A 17,584-nucleotide genomic window follows, 5' to 3' on the forward strand; every position below is an offset into this window, starting at 1 on the left:
GGTTTTGTTTCTCCGCTGTCACTGAAACACTTTCACGTTCTGTGTTTTACCGTGGACGGATCAGAGGATCAGTGCAGCGTTGAGACTAATGTGGACCATTTTGGGTAAAACAGAGGAACCAGAAGACAGTCAGTCTACATTCTTACCATCACCTACGGCCGTCGGGTCGACAGGTGAGCTCGAAGGATCAAGCAGCAGATAATCATTCATCTGTAAGGTGACTGAGCTCAACAAGGCGAGGAGCGAGGAGCTGCTTGGTGGTGTCAGCTGATGTCAGGCAATCTCACCTTGGAGGTTTTCAGCGTTTGTCCTACTGCAGGGATGTCGAACTCATTTTACACAGTGGGCCAAATATTTGGATCCTAACTGACCCGGATCGGTGAAATTCTGTCAGTTTGAAGAAATTAAACTAAACCCTCAGATTTCTTATTATAAGAAAAATAAATATACTCCAACAGTGTGGCTCAGTTCAGTTTGCATGATAAAGAAACCACGACACCTTAAACTGTAAGAAATAAACGTGTAAAATTACAGAACAAGCTCAGGTAAATCTTTGCTCAGACTGTCTTGTACTAATAAACAAAATAGATTGCCAGGCCCATTCTGGCCCTCGGGCCTTATGTTTGACACACCTGCCCTACTGGGATGAGCCCTTTAGATCTCGGACGTTCTCCTGTGTCCCGCCTTTTTGTGGCGGTCTCAAAAGCACAAACCCGAGGCTTCAGGATGTGGGTCCACGAACCGCTACCGTCTGTTTTCTCTATGATCCGTTTATCTGGAGCACATCTGGATTCTCCGCCTCACTGAGACGAGACTCGGACTTCAGAATTTAGCCCGTATTTTTGTCTCTCTGTGGAAAAAGTCGATAAGTGGAGCTAAAGTTTTGTTATCAGGTATTTCATGTGTAAATTAGCTTTATTAGCTTTAATCACAAAGTGGAACATCTGGCTGAGCTTCATGGTCCGGGAGACGGAGCCCAGAGAGAACCCGATGGTTGTGGAAGGTCCTGGAGGTGTTGAGCACGGTCGGGTCGGTGAATGACGACTGAGACGAGGGACTCGTGCTCTGAGAGAGCAGAGTTAAAGGAGTGGTCGCTGTCGGACTCGCCTGACCCGGGTTGGTCCTGGTACATCAGGTCTGCTTCACTGGCCAGAGGGGAAAACAGATGTTCAAGACTTTTAACCTCAGAGCAGGTCACATTTAAAAACATCTACATGTGGACATGCGATCCTTTACGTTTACCATCAGCTTCTATCAATGCCTCCTTCAGACGTGTCCTACCTGAGTTCAGAGTCCAGGTAAACACTGTCATCACTGCTGGGGCGCTCTCCTCGTTCTGCTTCCCTTCCTGAGCGGCCACTCGGACTTTGCTGCCTCGCTGTGGGGATCCTCCTCTTTATCTGCGCGTTTGTCTGGCGGGTCGACGACAAACTGGGCCGCTCGTCATCAGTGGAGTCTCTGAGAGAACCAGACAGAGAGCATAGACCAGTGGGTCCCACTGTGGGGCAAGCCACTCTTGGGGGACACAGAGCTGCAAGATGGAGGGGAACCTTTTCCCCAGATTCTGAATCCGGGGCAGGGAAGAACATGTTTGACTGATTTAGAGGAAGCACTTCTGTGCTGAAACATCTGGATCGCTCATCTGCTCCTTCACTAAATTTAAGTTGGAAAATAATGTGCAAAGAATTTAAATCTTTAACATGACTCTTGACAAGGAAAGTAAGGAGAACCGGTGCCGTTCTCAGCTGCTCCAACAGCTTTGGGAAACATTTATCACTGAAAGAAGTTCAGAAACGCTGAAGAGTAACAGATCATAGCTGCGCGCTAGGTTTCTGTTAACAGCGATCAGTCTACGGGGAGGCGTGTGCAGCAGAGACTGACAAATGTAGCCAATACAAAAACCACAGTTCCTCTGATGGCCACTTGAGGCAGGCTGCAGCGGTAAGTCAGCCTGTGTGGGGGCGTGGCCTCAGCTGTCGCTGCCAGCTGTTTGTTTTTAAACAGTGACAGCAGGCATCTCCATGGAAACCGTTGTAATTGTGCCTCGTTACAGTTGTTTGGACCCTGCGTCTCTGTGACGTCCTGTCACTGGATAACGTCAGAACTCAAATCCAGTGCCGCTTCTCTGCTTTATAAATCACTTAAAACACAGTCAATGAGACACATGGCGACACCGCTCTGGCTCAATTTTACAGCCCTTCTCTGGCGTTCACTCACAGCTCCTCCTCGCTGTCTTCCTGGAAGGTCAGAGGTCGTACGCAGATGACACACGTGCTCCCCAAACTCTGGAAGCACGGCCGACAGTACACGCCTGCAAAAAGACGGCAGCTTGTAAAAAGAGCATTCATCCTCATTCATGACACAAACTCTGCTCGTTTTAAATCGCTCACTACGAACTTATGAGGAAATGAAAGGACCAGTGAAACAGTGACCCAGGCTATCACACGGTGCAGTCTGATATAAAGTTCTCCTGCTGGGTGGACTGATTCAGTGTCACAGATAACAGGTGTTTTTTTATTAACCAGCTGAATGTAATCCTCTCTGCAGCCTTTTAAAAGGATCTCTTGGCTCTGTGAAACCTAAACAGAAGCTAAAGAGTTAAATCTGCTACAGTTACAGTTATCTCTCACTTCAGCCGAGTCAACAACACTGAGTGCTGCAGGACACGCCCTCAGCGTGCGCGCGCGCACACACACACACACACACACGCACACACACACGCACACACACACACACGCTCCAGTTTATGGCGTCACACTGCAGGTATTTGTCCTGGTGTGAGAAATGATTCAGTCTTTCGCTGTTTTTTGATGTAAAGCGTTACCTCACTGTTTAAAGGGAAAGACACACCTCAGAGACTAAATCACGTCACATTCATCACATTCATCATCAGGGGTGAACACTGATGCTATGTCCAGCAAACAGACTTTTCAGGGTTGATGCAGATATCCGGCACGTGGCTCCCTGTGCTTACTTTCTGTTGCAAATGTGCAGAAAATCTGCAAAGAATCTGGACAGGAAGAGGCGCCACGTGGAGAGGTTAAAGGTCAATCCACCCAATAAAAACTAAAAACCTCAGGACGGTTTTACCAGGGAGCGCCCTCGGTGGGTTTACCTGAACAGTGCGGGGCATCACAGATGACTGCGCTCAGGTCAGGCAGGCGCAGCACCTCTCCACAGACCAGACAGCAGGCAGGTGTCGACAAGCCCAGCAGGTGAGACAGGCGACCTCCTCCAGGTAACCTGACAGTAATGCAAACAGATCACATCCTGACCTTCTGAAGGTTCTGGTCCCTTAGTTTCAATGAATAATACCAACCCTGTTATTAATGTAACCACACACAATGTTTCAACATTAAACAGGCTGAAGTCGATCTACTCTGCTCATCCCTGTCAGACCTGTTGCATCACATTAACCACAAGCTGTGACAGTGAAGCAGCATAAAGGATCATCACATCACGCCACGATCTAAAGACACAAAGTCAGTGACATCAGGGACTCCAGCGAACCACGGTGGGAGCCGTTATCCACACATGGAGAAAGCCTGGAACAGTCCTGGAACAGTCCTGGAACCTTCCCAGGAGCGACCGGCTGACCAAAATTCATCCAGGAGGACCTGCAGGCCTCAGTTAAGGTCAGAGGTCACGATTCAACAAAATGAGAGTGAGCAAAAAATGGCCTCCGTGGGAGAGTCCAATGAAAACCACTGCAGACCGAAAAGATCGTCTCACATCTGCCAACAAACATCTGGAAGATCCCAGAAACGTCTAGGAAATATTCTGTGGACTGACGAGGCAGAAGTTGAACTTTGTGGAAGGTTTGAGTCCCGTTACGTCTGCATCAACCTGCACGCAGAACATCAACCTGCCACCACTACAGTCGGACTCGGTGGTGTGATGGTCCGGGCTGCTCTGAGGGAACCACGAGTTCTGCTCGCTACCCTGAGCGAGGATGTCGGCCCATCAGGACACAAACACAGCAGCGAGTTTCTTTCCCTTAACGAATGAAATCATCATTTGAAAAAAACGGAATCAGACTGAATTTGTGTTCAATAGTTTCTGAGAGAAATACAAACGTTTTTCACTCCTACAGCACCTAAAGCGTGCACGTGTTTGTGGGACACGACTTTAGGTCAGTCTTTGTACCGTATCAGCAGAGCATGGAGACGTCCTCCTCCTCCTGGGTCGGTTGTGCTCCTGCCCACAGACCTCCTCAGGGCTCTGCGCACCCCCCTCCTCTGATCCAGGATCTGCTGGCGGAGGAACCGGATCCTCTCCTGTCGAGCGCAACGACAACAGCCCAGCTCATCACAATCATGTCCCTCACACATCCAGAATGTCACGCTCTGTGATCAACATCCACCACAGCAGCAACACAACCTCCCGCTCTCTGTGCAAAATCAAAAACATTGGCAGAGTTTCAGCGTTTGTCACGGAGAGTTAAAACATGGCGCTCGGCGGGAGGGTGAGGGCAGGTCCGCTCTGTCAGGCGATGCAGAGATAAACGGACATGTTGCAACGACACACTGACGGCCGACAGATGAAGGTGCTGCTTCTTACACTTTGTGAGGGAACATTTCAACATAAGCAGCACAATGAAGCTGGAATCATCAGAAAATTCCACGTTAAAGAAATTAAGCTAGTTTCACACTCCAGTGACCTGCTGGTGTCCCGCTCAGATTCCCACTGAGTCCGTTTGCTTCTCCTGCAGCTCGTCGTGGGTTTGTTTTAACATGCAGTGAACCGCGGCTAACACACTGATGAAGGAAACAGCATCAGTGAGACGAACACGGAGTAACCGACTAACCATCCTTATATAAAACATCACGGGGCCGTAAATGAACCCACGCTGTCATGTTACTGAGGATTCACATCTAATCTGTCGAGGCTCCGACTCCACACTAACATTAAAATCAACAGGCCAAACTCAGCCCAGCAGCAGCCCAGCAGCTCTCCCAGTCATCTAAACGGAGCCCATGAGGTTTGGCGTGACACTAAATCTGACCCGCACGCACTCCTGGCAGTCAGAAAAGCAACCACGCCCAGAACACGCGGCTGATTATATTTCACTACAAACAGAAGAAGAGGAGGAATCCACAAAGCAACCTTGGTGTGATTTATTATTGCGTGAAAGTTGCATCTAGCCTGCAGAGCGAACGTGCAGCAGACACACACTAACGTGCAGACAGAGGAAAAGCAAACACCAAACTGAACTCTGTGAAATCAGAGTTGAAAGCGGCCGACGGCAGTGGGTCATTTCCCAGAAATTTCACAACCACCACGACCAAAGCAAAGAAAACAGATGTGTTAACAGACACACTAGTCGCCGTTTGCCACAGCAGTTTGTGATCAACATTAGAAACACAGCCCCCGCCTCAGAGCCGTCGACCAGCCGGGCGGCACAGGATGTTCTGGTTCCTGTGACCCGAACAATCAGGGTCGCGCAGAAACGCGTTGCCAAAATACATGAGGTTGAAGCGGCGAGCACCTCCACACCGTTAAACCTGCGCCAGCTGTCGAGCAGCGGGCACGACCTCAGAGTGGGTGCAGCTGGGTCATCGCCCGGATTTCTAACATGCGGTGAACGTGGATCTATTTGAATCCTGACAATAATCCTTTCCTAAACCGCAGGCTGCATTTACAAAAGATGGCACCGCCACCATGAAGCCAGCCGCTCGGTCTCATGCCCAGCGGCATGCTGGGAAATGTTTCTAACCTTCATTGTGAAAGTGTTTTGGCAAAAGTCAAACGTTGGTGTTATTTGGTGGTTGTTTATTGATTTATTGATTTCCTTTTGTGGGGAATCGTCTAAGACGGGGAAAGCTTTGGCCTTTAAACTGGAGATCGGTTCGATGTGACGGAGTTGCCGGGCTGGTTTGTGGCAGCAGCGTGTTTTCCTGACTTTCGGCCTCGCCCGGGCTCGGGTCTCTGCGAGCAGTCCGGGCCTGCCTCCTCCTTCCTCCTCTCACTCTTTCATTCTGCAGATTCTTCAGATGCTTCTCTGCTCCGTGACCTTTCACCCACAGCAGCAGCTGTTCTTCCTCTTCGCTCGCCTCACCAAAACAGCACACCTTCACTCGGAGAGGAGGAGTGGGCGGGGCATGCAGGTGAAATAAAAAAACCTGCCCTGGGGCACAGCTCTCCTGCTCCTCGTGTTGTCAGAGGATCGGTTTACATCATCTCTGCGAGGCTGGCCGGCGTCCAAAATCCTCGAAGAGAATATGAGCCGAGGTTTGAAAAAATGCGAGCCACCCAGGAGCGGCTGCGTGCGCTGCCAGACAGCTTTGTTAGAGGGTTCAGAGCTGGTTTAAATCAGAGTTCTCCTTGTAAATCCACACCACTGCAGTGGATTTAAAGCTCACACAGTGACGACGGACGGGCAGGAGGCATGACTCAGGTGCAGACTTCCAGCTTCAGTTCAACTGGTTTAAACAAAAACGCAGCAATAACCTGCGACAAGGTTTCCGCCCACCCACAAATTTTCTCCCATTTCGGGGACGCCTCTCGCCCTGTGACAGCTGGAGCCCGTCCCTGCTGTCACAGGGCGAGAGGCGTCGTCCAAATCATGCGACTGTAAGTGTGTGAGTACCTGCTCTCTCTCAGGGTGATATGAAGCACAGATGAGGCGTCTGCAGCGCTGCATGAATCCGCTGGTCAGAGACACAAGCAGAGCCAAACCCAACAGGAAGCCTGCAACACAGACCACAACCAGTAAAACCAGTAAAGTCCCTTTGTCTCAATGTGGTTAAAAAAGAAAGGTGAAAATGTGTGTGGCTGAAACACCGACCCCGTCTTCACGGTGTGACGGCAATAACACACATACAACACAGATATCGGACGGACAGCTGATTAGATTATGAAAAGGTTGCAATCAGACAAACATCACATTTGTCTGCATGTAAATCTCTGATGTCAGGTGAACATATTTGTGTTGGTTTGCCTCTGAACACTGGGCTCTGTGCTGGGTGGGTGCTCTGTTAGAGGCGGCCGGGGCTCAGGCCTTTGCCATTTGTTTTTCTGGTGGGTTCTTATTAGGGCTGCCACGATTACGTCGACTATCAAAATCGTCGATGACTGATTTAATAGTCGACGCGTCGTTTGAAGCTTTGTAAGATCACAAAAGACGCAGGAATAAGTAGCAGGATTTAAGAGTGTAATAACGGACTGAAACAGAAGATGGCAGCACTGCATGTACAAGGATGCCAGCTGCCGTTAAACCCCGAAGAAGAAGAAGCAGCTGTGTCCCAGAATTCATAGCGCAGCCCAGCTCAGTTTCCAACAATGGCGGCAGCTAGTTAGTTTTAATATTACTCTTATTATTCTTTCTGGGTCACAAAATAAACGTTTAACATATTTTCAGGCGAGAATGTAGCTGTGTAAACCTCAAATATCTGCTCAGTTTATCAGGACACCGCATATTTTCAAAAGCGCTCCGACGTTTTCGGAGACGTCTGTTACCCACTAGCTCGATAGCTAGCCGGGGGCTAGGTCACTAGCGCCGTGAGAACACCGGACTCCCGGCAAATCGTTTTCAAACCCACCGCCGTCTTTCGCTACTCAGGTTAAACATGATATATGAGTCACTTAGATAACTTAAAAATGTTATTGTTTGGCTTTTTTTAGTATTTTATTTGTTCCTGAGTAAATCGGTTTGGCTGAGATTAAAGTTATAGTTTTTACACAGCTGAATAAACGTCAAGCAGACAGCTGATTATCAGAAGTGTGAGATGCTCGAGAATTTACTCCGGTGTCCTGTTATATTTTAGATAGCAAGGAGTTTATTAAACTTCACCGAAACAATCTGCAAATTTCATTAAAATTTAATAAACTATCATCTTGTCTTTATTTTTAGTTAGCACCTTAAACACTTAAAGCTGTAAGCTAATGATAGTTATATAAGAGCAGATGCTGCTGGTGCAATAAGCTGTACGTTTTACGTCCAATGGATGATGATCTGATTAGTCAACTATCAAAATAATGGTTTGTGGCAGCCCTAGTTCTTATTGATCTCAGTATCTTATTATTTCATTGTAAGGTTTGAAGCTCATGCTGTGGTCTAAATAGTTGAGTAAGTGGAGCGTGTAAAGTGATGAAGGATGCTACGACTCCATGTTGTCACGTCATATGAGTGTTAGAAATCCGACTGTCTGCTCTTTCAGTTTTAATGAAACTCAAATATTCCAAAAGCTCTGGACGGATCAGTGACTGATGAGTCATTGCTAAGCTCAAAACAACACAACCTCTTCCTCTGCTCATCTTTGTTGTGATGTTTGCAGGTCAAAGCTGGATTAAAGCTCCTGAGCTCAGGACGTGTTTGTGTCAGAGACGCTCTGTCGTCACAGCTTCTCTCAACAGTCACTCAAAACGTTGCTTCCAGTCATCTGCGTGTTCAGACAAAACAACGCAGTCGCTCTGACACTCGGATTCCACATTCCTGGGTAGTTTTTTTTTTTTTTTTTTTAAATCCTCTTCCTCTGCTGCTACTGGCCCGTTTCCAGTACAGGAAGCTTCTATGAACTCAGGAATCTGGCTTTTATTTTATTACAACTTTGCTTCCAGCAACAAAATGAAACCACTGATGCCTGAGATGAATAACACCGATTATCTCGTTACAATCAGCCTCCTGGTGTGTCCTGGTGTGGGATTTTTAACACAGCAGGTGAGCAGTCAGCTGTTCGAGGTGATGCCCTGGAGGCAGGTAAAAGGCCAGTGAGTGATTAGGGCAGGGGTCACGTTGCACACAGTGATCCAAGGAAGGATGACAGGTGAAGCAGCCAGTATGCTCAGAGCCCACATAAGGGTTACTGCAGCACAAAGGAGCCAGATCACTCCACCTCCACCTACAATGAGCACAGAGCCAGGCCAAGGTGGTGTCCCGGTCTGATGAATTACTTTTCCTTTTCCATTGTTTACCTGGAGAGGAGATGGAAGCAGGATGTACTACAGGAAGTGTGTGTGTGTGTGTCTGCGGGGAAAGTATAGGTCCTTAGATTGAGACCACATTCATCTTCCCTTCATGGCAGCGTCCTCTTTTGTTCAGGGATCATTTGGGTCGATTGTGGATCAGTTAACAGCTAAAACTAGGAAGATTATTCAAAAAGCTGCAGATGCATAAACTGGATCTTGTAATAGTGCAGACCTATCGATCTATTAGTACAAAATCATGTTATTCATTAGATGACTGCATTAAAACTGCGTCCAAAGGCTCCACAGCACAGACACTGCAGAGGTTACAAGAGCTGAAACTGAGCAGACAGCTGGCAGCTACAGCCACCTGCGTCACTGCAGCCACGCACTGATTTATTCTAAGCTTTACGTGGTTTGTCCTCCTTTAAAGTTCAATGAGGCCAATTGTGATTCGCTTCCTGTGTGATGTCATACCGAGGATGAAACACGTGTTGTAGTTTGGTTCTGACGGCTCCAGCAGGCACTTCTTGCTGATCACGGTGATGTTTCCCCGCTGCAGGATGTTGAACGAGGCCACCACGTCTCTGTAGATGTCTGAGGCGTAACCCGACCCGTTCACCTGGACCGCCACCGTGACCGGAACTATCGGGACAGAGCGTCACGCTGGTCACCGCTCACGGTGAAAACGCAGGGCTGTTTTTGGCAGGTGTGCTGGCTCACCTCTGGCCACGATGTCCTCCGTCACCTGGTGGTGCACCTGATCCAGAATCCAGAACACCAGGAAGTCCAGCGCCACCAGCAGGCTGCCTACGATCAGGTGCCTGAAGACCGAAACCAAGCCCGCCATCACCGCCTGCTGCTCTCTGTACGTCAGCTGAAATGACACTGCAGGACAGACGCGTCAGATCGCTTCGATGAACATCGCTGATCCACAAACCGTGACATCGTCCAGCACCTGCTGTGTACCTGTCACACAAGCTAACAAACAAACCCACACACACGGATGTACTCACGTGGTGTGATGTAGGTCTTGGCCTCTCTGTGCGTGATTGGAAACACAGAGGCTCCGCCTACTGAGGTCACCCTTTGGTCAAGGTCTTTAAACTGAGCAGTGATGTAGTTGTTATCAAATTCAATATTGTGGAGGTACCTGTGTCTGTACTGCACTGCCCTGCAGACACACAACCACATCAACACCCATCAGCAACAATCAGCATCGAGGTTAATGCAAAGCAACGCTCGTGGAAATAAAGTGACGTGTAAAGAGTGAGACGAGGGGAAAAAGTCAAATAAGGAAGCTCGTGGAGTAAAAATGCCACAAAGAGCTGAACATGATAAAGTGGATCGATGAAGCAAAATACCTCAAAAAGCGAAATGAAACTGAATAAAAAAGGAAACGAGCAGAGCGATGTGAGAAGACGATGCAGAGCTGAAAAACTGCAGCGATGAGATTACAGATGAGTCTCTGCTGCACAGATGTTGCTGCGTGAGCTATGAAAGACTTCCTGAATCGTCCTCGTGTAGCTGAAGTAAACTGAAGCATGTGGTTTGCATTTGGCTAAAGTGACCTAAAGCATGCAGAGTATGTGCAGATGTCATGAACTAAAGAGCGCAAATGAACCAAACTGAATCAGGCAGCTCAAGTAAGCTGACGCCTGTGGATCAGGGAGACCGAGCGGCGCATGTGGAGCGAAAACAGAGAAATAATAAAACATTTTCCTGCTTATTTGCATTTTTGCATTTTTCACACTTACAGATCATCAAACAGATTTTAATGTGATCAATAATGATTTGGTTTACAGGGAGGAAGCTCTCCAAACCCACCTGTGTGAAGAAGTAACTCCACCCTAAACCTAACACCTGGTTGTGCGACCATAACTGACGCTGAGCAATGAGTGCTTCACGTCGCTGTGGAGGAAGCGCGCCCGCTCTTCTTTGCAGAATTATTTGAATTCAGTCACATTAGAGGGTTTTCCAGCAGGAACAGCCTCTTCAAAGCATTTTAGGCGCCACACGATGCCGTGTTCCTGATCACCGTCCTGATGGTGGAAGGTTCTCCTTCATCCTGGTCGAGAGCAGAATCCATGGTTCCACCAGTTACAGCGACTCTGACCTCACCTGATGTGAGTGAGGCCTGCGGTTCTTTAGATGTTGTTCTGGGTTCTTCTGTGACCTCCCAGATGAGCCACTGATGCGTTCCCAAAGTAATTTTGGTCGACCAAAGTTTTACAGGCTTAGAAACGGATCTGCAACCCGCTCCAGACTGATGGATGTCAGCGACTTTGTGTCTCAGCTCTTTCTTTCGATCGAGGAATGATGTGCTGCTGTTTGGGATCTTTTGGCGTGCTTCGCTCTGTCAGACGCGCTTTGTCTAAGTCAGGGGCGTCCAACTCCAGTCTACTGTCTGCAGCTTTTAGATGCATCCCTGCTCCAACACAGCTGAATCAAATTGCTTGGATCATCTCTTCAGCACGCCATCAAGTTCAGCAAAGGCCTGATAACAAGCCATTCATTTGATTCAGGTGTGTCGAAACAAGGATGCGTCTAAACGCTGCAGGACGGTAGCTCTGAAGGACACCGCTGGTTTAAGTGATCAGCCCCGGTGTGGCCGTGAAACTGAACTCATGAGTTAAGTTTTATTGTAAAATGCATCTATTTTGATTGTAAGCCCAACAAGGGACAATTGTTGAAAATTAGCAATAGCTCTAAACTTGTGTATTACATCAGTTTCCTGTTTTGTACTTGGACTCAGTTAAGCTGCGCCGTCCCTTTTAAATAAATAGATTCAAGGAGGGGACGAATACTTGTGGTGTGACTGAAGGATTTTAAAGTGTTGCGTTGCATCTATTAGATGAACTGAAGCATGTGCACTGTGTGGAGCAACTGAAGTGTGCAGCTGTTGTACATTAGATAGATTCAGTGAACCAAGTGTGTAGATGTGAGAAGAGTCCCGACCTGAGGAAGGAGCAGGCGAGCAGGACGAGGCCGATGTACGCCAGCGGTCCACTCAGCTTCTGAAACACTTGAAGTTCCGATGAAATCTCCGACATGATGCTCTGAGACATCTGGTGCAGAGACTGGCTGCTGTTGGCATCCAGGTCAAAGTCCAGTGAGGCGGAGATGTTGAACTCAAACTCACGCTTCATCTTCTGAAACACTGCAATGACAGCTGAAAGAGGCAGGAGTCAGCCTCTGTGTGCCCGGCAGTAAAGGCTAAACAATAAAGAGGAAATGGACTCACGAGCCGCGAGACGTTTCCTCAGGTGGTCGGCGATGTAGGAAGGGACGATGCAGAAGAACTCGCCAGCTGAAAGACCAACAGTGAGACGATTACAGAGGCGTAAAGATGAACGTGAGAGCAAATACAGAGTTTGGACTCTTTGGTTTTTAAGGCCACACTGACATTAGAATAAAATCATTGAAATAAGTGAAAAGTGTCCTGGACCGTGAACAGTAGATCTTGTCCGACACTCCTTTTCCACGTTTTATTCTTTAAGTCTCAGAGATTACAGCCTGACCTTCTGTAACTTTGATATTTGTGCCTCTGAGGGTTAACGTCCACACAAGGACCGGGATACATGGACGCACCGCGGGCCAGGTTGCAGAGCGGCAGGAAGCCGTCCACGATGTTGCACAGGAAGTTGAAGTCGCCCAGCAGCTCAGAGCAGTCGCTTCGAGCTTCCTCAAACAGTGACCGGCACTTCCTGTACGGAGTTCCCATCTTTTCGTTACAGATGTCCCCGATATCGGCCAGGAAGCGTAGGACATTCCTCAGCGCGCGAGCTGCAGGGTCAGAGGTCAGAGGTGTAAGGTGAGTATCTGCAGGCGTATGGCAAACGTGGTCGGTCAGACACACACTGTCTCCTATAAGGCCTCAGCCCGCCCACAGTGCTACACACCTCAGGCCCAGCCTCCTTCCTTTACCAAACACAGAAACAACTTAAAATCTGATGTCAGCGACACCTGTTCTGTTCTGGGCGGGGCCTGCAGCTCTCTGAGAGTGTGGATCCCCAGGTATGCGCATGGAAGGTGTGAAACTGCAGCTGAGCAGCCAACTGTAAATGACTGTGGGTGAAACCATCAGTCCTCTTTAACACAGGGCTGCACTTCCTGCCTTCACAGCATGGTTCGGGTCAGTTTTCCTTCATCTACACCAAATGAGAAAGTCTGAAGAGCCTATTTGAGATAAATACATGCTTTTACAATCTTATGACCCTCTGAGGCGTCTTTGATGTTTGTTAGCTCAGTGAAAGTGTTTTCTAATTGGTTCATTTTGTTATGTCACAGGTGCAAAGCTTGCATTTATATTGCATGTACCACTGTCGAATGACTAACTTGTCTTTGGGACAGAAAGAAACGTACAAACTGTGCACAGACATGCCCCGGCTGGGATTTGAACCAGGAACCTTCTGTCTGTGAGGATATAGTGCTGACCACTGTCGCACCATGCACTGGATCTGGTGGCTGCATCTGCAGGAACTGCTGTCCCATATCAGCTGGTTAAAGAGGCTGCCTTACCAACATGGCGGATGCTGTCTGTCATAGCGTAGATGAAGTTCTGGACTCTTCCTGCGACGGCGTACGCGTTTCTGCTGATCTCCCTGATGTGGTCCAACACGGCTGCAAACCAACAAAAACACTGACGCTCACAGCTCGCCACATTCATCTGATTTGTGACTGGATCAGAGAGAATTATATGAATCCATGAAACTGGATAAAAACGGCAGCAACTGATATAAAATTCACATTTTGTTTAAAATTCTATTAAATTTCAATATGAAACACGAGTGGTAAATTTTTAGGAGCACTGGCGGCTGTAACTGCAGTGGGTGTGGGGGCGGGTCTTACAGAAGAGGGGCGTGGCTGCTTTCTGCATCAGTTCCTGCGTTTGATTGGCTGCCAGCTCAGCTCCACACAGCAGGCTGGAGGCGGCTCGCTCGGTGTTCTCCAACGTGTTGCTGAGCGGACCGGACACGAGCAGCGACACGAACATGAGGAGGAGGAAGTTCCTGCCATGACCTGAAACACAGGAAGAGAAGCGCTGTGACGGCGTGGACCTGGCGTCTAATTCAGAAGCTCTGATTGTCCACCTCTAATCGGGAATAGTGACTCTGCTGGGAACTCCATGTTTATTTGGGACCTTGGGATTCAACCTCCACTTCAGAGCTCGTACTGTATCAGGTCCATTTGTGTTTGGGAGGAGGTCCAACTCTGTTTGAAGGTTAGGGAGCACGTAGAGTGTGTGTTGCTTTAAATCTGAGAACTCTATTTGTGCCGTTTTAGAAGTCTGCTCAGAGATTTCATACCTGGAAGCTCATAAGTGGAGAGTAGGGCTGCCACAAACGATTATTTTGATAGTCGACTAGTCACCGATTATTTTTGTGATTAGTTGACTAATCAGATCATCATCCATTGGACGTAAAACGTACAGCTTATTGCACCAGCAGCATCTGCTCTTATATAATAATAATAATGGATTGCATTTATATAGTGCTTTACAATGCCACTATTCAGTCACTCTCACATTCACACACTGGTGGAGGCAGCTACAGGTGCAGCCACAGCTGCTCTGGGGCAGACTGACAGAAGCCAGGCTGCCATATCGCGCCATCGGCCCCTCTGGCCAACACCAGTAGGCAGAAAGGTAAAGTGTCTTGCCCAAGGACACAACGACCAGGACAGAGAGCCCAGGGATCGAACCGGCGACCTTCCGGTTACAGTTACAGATATAACTATCATTAGCTTACAGCTTTAAGTGTTTAAGGTATGTGCTAACTAAAAATAAAGACAAGATGAGAGTTTATTAAATTTTAATGACATTTGCAGATTGTTTCAGTGGATTTTAATCTGTTTGACGTTTATTCAGCTGTGTAAAAACTATAACTTTAATCTCAGCCAAACCGATTTACTCAGGAACAAATAAAATACTAAAAAAAGCCAAACAACAACATTTTAAGTTATCTAAGTGACTCATATATCATGTTTAACCTGAGTAGCGAAAGACGGCGGTGGGTTTGAAAACGATTTGCCGGGAGTCCGGTGTTCTCACGGCGCTAGTGACCTAGCCCCCGGCTAGCTATCGAGCTAGTGGGTAACAGACGTCTCCGAAAACGTCGGAGCGCTTTTGAAAATATGTGGTGTCCTGATAAACTGAGCAGATATTTGAGGTTTACACAGCTACATTCTCGCCTGAAAATATGTTAAACGTTTATTTTGTGACCCAGAAAGAATAATAAGAGTAATATTAAAACTAACTAGCTGCCGCCATTGTTGGAAACTGAGCTGGGCCGCGCTATGAATTCTGGGACACAGCTTCTTCTTCTTCGGGGTTTAACGGCAGCTGGCATCCTTGTACATGCAGTGCTGCCATCTTCTGTTTCAGTCCGTTATTACACTCTTAAATCCTGCTACTTATTCCTGCGTCTTTTGTGATCTTACAAAGCTTCAAACGACGCGTCGACTATTAAATCAGTCATCGACGATTTTGATAGTCGACGTAATCGTGACTAGTCGACCAATCGTGGCAGCCCTAGTGGAGAGTCACGTTTTTTCTGAATCAACATGGAGGCTCTAACTTGATTTATGAGTCCTAACTCATCCCTTTGAGCTATGACGTCATTTAGAAATGCTTCTCTGTTTTGGAAGCTCATCTTACTCGACCGGTAGTGTAAGCGCCACAATACTAGAAGACTGTTTACTTGACTTCATATCTAGATTTTGCACAAGAACAGCATGATGAATTTGAATTTCTTAAAGTTGTTCCCTTTAACACAGCGAGTGACGTCGTGGACAAAGATGGAGAGCTGCGTGTGACGATGTCATTTTGATCATTTCAAAGCAGAAGTTTTCAAACTGAATTGTACAGGAGCTCAGAAGTGTCTTATTTAGAGCTTTAAAGGGCAATAACAGCTCGACCTCTCAGAGTTTTCACCATCTGAATATTGGCGCGCAGTCTTCGAGAGCTCTGTACGGCGTCACCTGTGGTCGTAACTTTATTCAGGAGCTTTTTGAGAGCTCTGACTTCAGTTAGAAGCTCTGCTGTCTGTTTCAGAGCTCTGGCTGTTATCGGAAGCTCGTCCTCTGTTTGGAGACTAAAAGAAGTTGGGCTGACGGGATCACTACCATCCTCATGTCATCCAAGAAATGTCTGTTTTTAAATTATTTTTATTCTTAATTTACAGAGTTTATAAGTTTCTTTAGTAGCAGTAGCACTAACGATGAGGACTTATTACAACACACAATATTGTCATTTTTGGGATGTTTTTCTCTTCTACAGCAGGTCAGATTTATATCGATGAACAAAGAGAGGATCGGTATAAAACCTTGAAGGCGCGTCGCTGACAAACCTGAGCACATGGAGGGCAGCATGACCATGACGCTGGCCCTGACGCTGACCGACAGCCCCATTCCGAACGCTGCCAGACCGGCCAAGCCCAGCGTGGTGTGGGCCCAGAACCACAGCGGCTGTTTCTGCAGGAAGAGAGTCATGAGTCCGTACAGAGACGCGATCAGCAGCCCGGATACAAACGCCACCATCCTCTGCCCCACCTCCACCAGGTGAGCTCTGAGCTTCCTCCTGCCGCTGAGACGAGGGCGTCCCGCCGGTCTGTGGAAGCAAAAACAGTGAACGACATGTTCACTAACCTGCAGCACCACATAGACATGAAGCTACAGTGCTGCCACCTGCAGGCTGTGACGTACAGGCGGATTCACAGTGGCTGGGATATTTATCAAAGATCCGTCTTTGTAGGACAAATTAAATAAAAAACTAATAAAAGTTTAAAACATCAGCCCTGTCTTATTGTATTTAACAAACATGTCTCAGGACTACCTCACCTTCTACCTGCCTTTTCCCCGAGACTCGTCATTTCAAACACAAAAGGCTGAAAAGCCTGATTGTTGTTCCTGTTTGCATCGCGCTGGTGGACAAACAGAGACGACTACAACGGAGTAACAGACTTTAAAACTATCTGTGAGTTCTGAGTAAGAATAAACAGCTACGTGTCTCTGTTACACCGTTTTAATGTCGGATTAATGGAATAGAAACGATGAGTTTCAATGTCAGCTGTGAGTGCGCGCTGTGCAGTAAGGTCTGCACAGACACGGTGACGTCGGCGAGGTCTGATGCTGGGTGTGAAACCAGAGATGATAACCCGTGTGCTGCCCCGAAGCACACGTCTGTTTGTCCTCGCCTTTCACCCTGATGCAGGTCGTAACTTACAAAATACCATCCTGTTGTGTAAACTCATCAGAGTCCACTGACGTCAAGCCAAGTGAGAACTCTGGGGCTGTTTCCCCAAATAAAGCCGGAGGAGCCCCGCCCCCCACGGATGAATGTTGGGTTCACTTTCAGATGCTTCCATCCTTTATATACAGTAAAATAATTTGCAGGAAGTGAATAGGAGGGAAGTTAAAATGTTCTGTGATGAGGCTGTGGAGCAATAAATGTGAGCACAAATCATTTTTTAAAAAGGTGAAAGGTTAAGATCCAGGTCACTCTAAATGAGAATGTGTTAGCTCAAAAGCTAACAGTTAGCACTCAGGTGAATCTGGTTCCTCTACCTGCTCAGAGCTCCTCGGATAGTCTCTGTGACTCCGCCCCTCTTCACCTGGACTGAGATGTCACTTTTCATCAGGAGCTGTTTCCTTTCTTCACTCCTCATCTTCATCTTTTACA

At 47.6% G+C, this 17,584-nt stretch overlaps 1 protein-coding gene across 5 annotated transcripts; it reads right to left on the minus strand.

The window, feature by feature from the left end:
- Positions 1–506: 506 nt before the first annotated feature.
- On the minus strand, positions 507–17,578 carry dcst2 (DC-STAMP domain containing 2). 5 transcript variants are annotated; one of them, XM_005941059.3, is made up of 17 exons: positions 17,470–17,578; positions 16,456–16,513; positions 16,254–16,377; positions 13,756–13,926; positions 13,426–13,527; positions 12,496–12,690; positions 12,149–12,214; positions 11,863–12,076; positions 9,921–10,078; positions 9,628–9,792; positions 9,382–9,549; positions 6,590–6,690; positions 4,147–4,277; positions 3,116–3,243; positions 2,218–2,311; positions 1,282–1,458; positions 507–1,145 (listed from the first exon to the last, which is right to left on the minus strand). In XM_005941059.3, exons 1-17 carry the CDS (start codon positions 17,574–17,576, stop codon positions 956–958), a joined length of 2,349 nt encoding a protein of 782 aa, XP_005941121.1. In that variant the 5' UTR covers positions 17,577–17,578; the 3' UTR covers positions 507–955. The 5 variants fall into 5 exon arrangements, 3 of the variants coding, with proteins under 3 accessions (XP_005941121.1, XP_042083922.1, XP_014195124.1); XM_042227988.1 differs by having other exon boundaries at positions 16,254–16,513; XM_014339638.2 differs by having other exon boundaries at positions 951–1,140; positions 16,254–16,513.
- Positions 17,579–17,584: the final 6 nt, after the last annotated feature.

The sequence above is a fragment of the Haplochromis burtoni genome, unplaced genomic scaffold (assembly GCF_018398535.1).
Source record: "Haplochromis burtoni strain Fernald_Lab_line unplaced genomic scaffold, NCSU_Asbu1 Contig_295, whole genome shotgun sequence".
Taxonomy (NCBI): Eukaryota; Metazoa; Chordata; class Actinopteri; order Cichliformes; family Cichlidae; genus Haplochromis; species Haplochromis burtoni.